A 6,150-nucleotide genomic window follows, 5' to 3' on the forward strand; every position below is an offset into this window, starting at 1 on the left:
TTAAAGCCCATCCAGTCCCACACCCCTGCCCCGGGCAGGGCCACCTTCCCCCAGCCCAGGTTGCCCCAAGCCCTTGAACCCTTCCGGGGAGGGGGCAGCCACAGCTTCTCTGGGCAACCTGTGCCAGGGCCTCACCACCTGCACAGGGAAGAATTTCTTCCTTAGATCTAAACTGAATCTCCCCTCTTTCAGCTTAAAACTGTTACCCCTTGTCCCATCCCTACACCCCTGATCAAATCCCTCCCCCCTTTCCTGCAGCCCCTTTCAGCCCTGGGGGGCTGCTCTAAGGTCTCCCCGGAGCCTTCTCTCCTCCAGCTGAACCCCCCAACTCTCTCAGCTCATCCTCAAAGGGGAGTGCTCCAGCCCCCCCAGCATCTCCGTGGCCTCCTCCAGACTGGCTCCAGGGCTGCTCTCAACCCACTCCTCGCCCAGCCTGGATTTGTGCTGGGGATTGCCCCGACCCACGTGCAGGTCCTTGCCCTTGGCCTTGTTGAGCTCCGTGAGGTTGGCACGTCCCCCCTCTCCAGCCTGTCCAGGTCCCTCTGGATGGATCCTTCCCTCCGGCGTGTCCCCGCCCCACACAGCTCGGTGTTGTCAGTGAACCTGCTGAGGGTGCCTCGACCCCACTGTCCATGTCCCCAGCAAAGCGCCGGTCCCAGGACTGACCCAGTACTGTCCCTTCCCAGGGTAGGAGAGTTCATGCAGAACACACACATCAACTTCACATGAGCTTTGCTGCCTCCATCATTTCCCAACTTTACAACACCACCACAGAAGGCAGACTCAGATTTCACATGCCACAAGACAGACAAGTGATAGCGGGAGTTAGACGTGGTCCTGCAGGTAAAAGGTTTCAGGCAGACCTACACAACTGCTCAGCACCTACTAAAAGCAGATGCCTCATGTCAAACGATGGCCACAGCATAAGGGTGGCACGCAAAGCTGCCAAGCTCATCGTGCCAGGTCCTGAATCTATCCCCCGAGATAAAGCCTGCATCGCAAGGTGCTGCTGAAAGAACTGAATCGACTCAGCTCCAAAGCGAGTGGGGAGATCTGGCCCCAGGTGTTTTAAGTTTTTCCTCCAGTCTTTAGCCCAGATAATAAGCTGGCGCTGTACCAAAGCCTCTTGGCTCATTTCTGCACGAGAGTGGTATTGGTAACCAACAGACCGCTCCACGAGACACCCACTGGATGCGTGGCACGTTCCAGCTACACAGATCGATGGTTCTGAGAGGGATCTAAGAAGTTACGAGGAATTTGGCATTTGTGCTCATTATTGTTAGTTTCTCTATGGCTTTTTTTGTTTTCAGTAGCCAGACAAACTATTACAATCCATTGGAGGAACATGCAAGTCATCCTCCTGTATGATTATTTTGCAAGCAATGACTGTCGAAACAAGGCTAGAAAAATTGCAGGCATTGTAAGAAATTAAACTCAGAACTGCATTTTCCAGCTGTCTGGAACAGCTTCTTTGTTTTACACAACAGTTCCATTAACGTTCCAGAGTCTATGATTATTTGAGCTCTCAACAACGCCCTGTTATTCATTATTTCTCTCCAGGAACGAACAACCATGATCCTAAGAGCTTTGAGGTTTTCGCAAAAAGCCCAGTCGTATCAAAAGCTTCACGACACTGTGTTTTGCAAGTGATTCCTCTCCTGTCAATTCTAAAATAAAAATATTTTTCCTAGTCGGTTTATTTATGATTGCTATTTATCTTATTACAATAGGACATAGCTTTGTTGGTTTAGGCCAGTAGTTTACACCCAGTGCTCTGTACTTTCCAAAGGTCCACGAATTGTTTCTGAAGGATGCAAAAATGGTGTGTAAAGGTAACTGTTTGTTGCACAGGGGAACCACCCGAATCACTGGAATAACGACAAGGTGGCAACGGGAACTTTAAGTAGCAATTTAAGAAGGGATCTGGGATCCCGGGGCTTGTATTAGTGTTGAAGTGTCTTAGCTCCTACTCGGGCTCTCTATGCAAACTAGATTAAAGCAAGCCCCAGGCTGGCTGATCCCTCTGGCAATCAAACCTTGCTTTTCCCTATAGATGGCCCCTAAAAGATTGTCTCTGTCCCGAAGAATTTCAACAGATGAGCAAGATAGAAGCAATGCCAATTACACGCATGGGGAATCTGGGAAATACACAGAGGGAAATGACCCAGGTCAAGCAAGCAATGGCCAAGGTTTTCCAAAACCCACGTGAATGTGTATGTCTCAAGACCGTTCATCTAAGGAACAGAGGACCAATGCCCTGGGAAACCATTTTATCAGTCCCCTTGCTCTGAGACGAGGTAACTTGCAGCTTCTGCACTGACTACTACAAAGCAGCGCTACTGAGTAAGTTCCACAGGTCCCTGCCCTGGTGCTGTCTGAAAACCAACCCCGCTGTAGGAAATGGGCTTGCAGGTGCACAGCAGTTCATGAAAGCCAGGCCAGGTGTTCATTGTCTCAGTCAAGAAATCCTGGATTTGAACATCACGTTCTTGTTAGGCGGCAGCGATGGCCCAGCTGAGGTCATGGCCTCGAAGCACTAAGCAGTGCTCAGACATTGAACAAGTAGCTCCAGGACCAGGCATTAGCAGTCTAAAGAGGGAAGATGACCAAGTTTAAGACGGGCAATAGAAGCGCAGTTAATTCTCCAAGGCCTGACAGCTGGGAAGTGGCTTGGCTCCGATCTGCTGAGTTGCAGACCTGTTGAATAGGTCACACTGCCTCCAGAGGCCTAACTGTAAAGAGCTGCTTAAACTAAGATAGAGAGCCTTCCTAGTGCCTCTAGAGATGATCTTAACCCTGAATGATGAGGCAGCGTGGCCCAGAGGCAATAAAGCAAGGCCATGATAGATGCCTGTAGAATACCCTAGCCAGGGTAGACGCAAAGCGATTTGATTACCCTTATCTTTGCCTGCAGAACAATATATTGCAATTTAATGTGGAATAATTAGATGCCCTTTTTTTATCCTCTGAGCAGTTAAGAACTCAGGAAAATAAGAAAGAGCTTGTCCATCCTTTGTTAATTATTTCCGCGGAGATTAATACAAGATCCTTCTGTACGGTGACAGAGAGGATGACTGTTTTAAGCTCGCTTTGGCTTCAGCCACTGGCTCAAATACTTCCAGCTATCCCCATTGCCTCCGGGCCATGGGCACCCATTGCCATCGGCTCACGACAGCGTCCTTCGGTTCCTCAAACGGAGCACGGACCGTCCTGTGTGTTCATTGTTACATGTATTGATAAAAATTGCAACTACTGTCAGCCTCGAGCTAAGGAAAAAGAAGCAGTAAGATTTCTGGCCTATTGTGAAATAATTCACGCGAGTTAGAAATTCAAGATCACGTAACATGCTGTTCCTTTCCACTGTAGTTTAGATTCCTATCACATGGAAATAGTGTGCAGTCTATCCAGGGAGAACCGATTTCAGATGTGTTATTAAATGCTTAAGACAGAGGTTTGAAAATAATGGGCCAAATTCAGTTGCAAAACTTCAGAAGCCTGTTAACTCCGATCTGAAATTATTTTAATGCCCCATTTCCCTTTAATGCCACTTCCTGCAGCGTTATTTTTCTTTACCTTTTTTTTTAATACATTGAGCTTTGATTATCGTCGTAAAGACACTTCTGTTAACTACACTGAAGTGAAGCCAGTTTTGCCTGCTGAGGATCTAACCATTGATCCAAGTTTAGATGCAGCCTGCTGGAAAACCATCAAAGCTAAAACACTCCTGCAATAAAATGCCAATCCATAGCAAGGCATTTATAATAAAAGGCTGCACTTACCCAGACGCTCACAACCCCTCACTGTACAATCTGCTGGCATCAGTGTTGTGTAAAGCTAATGAGAAACAACTCAAATGGTTTGCACTATGCCATTATTCCACACCCTCAGTGAACATTAATACAACAATCTTTAAAAGTAGGAACAAAACACATACTTCTTAAAAAATGTGATTAATGTTCTATGTGGACTTCTGATTTCTCACCATATTACACTTAGAGTTTTTTTATTATACTGGTACCCTTCAATCACAAAATAATTAATCTTTTCAGAATTAATATATCACCTGTTTATACTTATGTCCTGCAGGCCATCACCACATCAAATTGTCCAAAATTAGTTCTGAAAACGTCCTGAATTGCAAAACCTTTGATTCGCAAAGCTGAAGAGGCGTATACCCTTTATTTCCGAGATGCACCTTGGTTAGGCCAACAAGACTAATTAATCATGGGAAGTTACTCAATTAGTAGGCACTTCAACATGGTCACATCAACCCGTAGGCATTTCTAGTGGCAAACTTTTGTCTGGGTTTGGCAAATCGGGTTTGAGGCGGCGTGGAGCAAATCCCGCTCCTAACTAAAGGTTGGTGCGTGGCACTTGTGAAAATCAGGGCCTAGCTTTGGGATCTCAAACAGCAGTTGTTCACCCATGTAAGTACGGCCGGATGGAGCCCTTGGGTTACGGCAGTAGGAAGGAGCAAATATGGTCTGGCCTGGGGAGGATGAGCCCCCAGTAATACCCTCAGTAATATTTCACATTTCTGAAAGCAGGAGAAAGCGGCGGACAAGCCCATATTATAAATTCCAGGCAGACTTCTGCCCTGTATATCCAATCCATACCGTTAGTAAAAATCAGGAGGCACACGCTAGAAACTGTTTCCAGAAGGACAGACTGCTCCATCAACCCGCCGGGGCACTACTCACAGAAACTCCTTCCCCGTACGCCAGGAGTTTATCGCTCTGCTGGTCGCTGCTTCATTCATTTCCGCTCTTCCAGCCCATGCCCAGGAGCCAGCATTGTCAGAGGAACACCCAGAGTATTTCACGGCTCAGATCTCAGAATAAAGCTTGCTAAAATCTATTTATCGAGGAAAGCAAATGCGCACGGTCAGCCAGACCTGTGGGTTGAATGGGGTTTGCCTCAGGAAGAGGATAGGGTTTATTACACCATGGCACATCCAGAGGGTGAGGAAATAGCTTCAGGAGTCTTCAAAGACTGGGAGGAGTTCAGTGGGTTTCTAAGAGAACGCCACATTCCTGTCAAAGTCCCAGATCTTCCAGAGGCAAAAATTCCCATTGTAGCCAGAGGCCTTGATCAAAATTGGTATCGAAACACAGCTCCCAGGGGTCACTCTGGAGTCTGCCCTCCCCTGGGAAGAGGGGGTAGGAGTTTCCCCCGGCAGAAGCCCGCAGGGATTCGATCCCTGTAGGTGGAGGCTCATTGATGCTCTTTTGCTAACAATTGCATTTCTGTTCCCGGGAGCTGCATTCACTAGCTGGGTGGGGCATTTTGCTACCGTTGTGCTGGGGGGAATTGCCTAAGAAACAAAAAAAGTCGTTCTCTATCACCAACTAGGAAGGCAGGGCGGGGAAAGGGAAGGTGTTTGTGGGTGCAGGGGCTCCTTTCTTCTTCTGCCCTCCTCCCTGTGCACATACACACACACCTGCAGAGAGCACACGGATAACATTAGAGTTCTGGCAAGAACGCTCTAGCAGAGATGCTGCTTCTTAGACACCGACTGCCACAACCTATGCAGGTGACATAAAAGCAAGAAAGCTGCAGGGTGGGAAGGACACATCCTTCTGCAGCCTCTCGTGTGTTCAGGTTGCATCTCACACACACACACACACACACAGATATATATATGCACCCACCTTGTCATTCAGGTTCTGCAGCGCCTCCTTCCCAGTGGCACTCCTGATCTCCACCTTTCTCCCGAAATCAACAGATGGTTCCCCTCCCTTCCCGCTCTGCCTGGAATAGACGGACTGAGCATCCGGACCCAGGTGGGCAACATCCTTCTGCTTTGCCACGACTTTGTTACATCCGCGGCCCACCGAGAGGGAGTCGAAGTCGATGGTCTTGTTCTCCAAGGAGCCTTCCACCGGGCAGAACATGCCACAGAATTTCTGCCGGGGCTTGGGACTGCCCGAGCCCAGGTTTTTGAAGAAGGCTGGCACTTCTTCTTCCTCGCCTTGCCGGCCAGACTGCTTCCTCTCAGCCATGGCTTGTGTGGTCTCCCTGCTAAGGGAAAATAATAACAGCGGTAACCAGGAGGGTCCTTCACACACACACACACACGCACACACACGAGAAGAGGTGAAGGGGAAAAAAAAAAAAAAAAAAAAAAAAAAAATCCTTATCTTTGTTCCC

General features: G+C 48.1%; 1 protein-coding gene across 1 annotated transcript in view; it reads right to left on the reverse strand.

Annotated features, from left to right (window-relative positions):
* DPYSL2 (dihydropyrimidinase like 2) overlaps positions 1 to 6,031 on the reverse strand; it is a 51,469-nt gene extending 45,438 nt beyond the window's left edge. Inside the window, exon 1 of the mRNA XM_026862974.1 lies at positions 5,652 to 6,031. Within this exon, the coding sequence (XP_026718775.1) occupies positions 5,652 to 6,002 (351 nt within the window). The 5' untranslated portion in view covers positions 6,003 to 6,031. The remainder of the gene's footprint in view (positions 1 to 5,651) is intronic.
* Between the last annotated feature and the right edge of the window lie 119 nt (positions 6,032 to 6,150).

Source organism: Athene cunicularia, assembly GCF_003259725.1.
Source record: "Athene cunicularia isolate RWA chromosome 22 unlocalized genomic scaffold, athCun1 chr22_part1, whole genome shotgun sequence".
Lineage (NCBI taxonomy): Eukaryota > Metazoa > Chordata > Aves > Strigiformes > Strigidae > Athene > Athene cunicularia.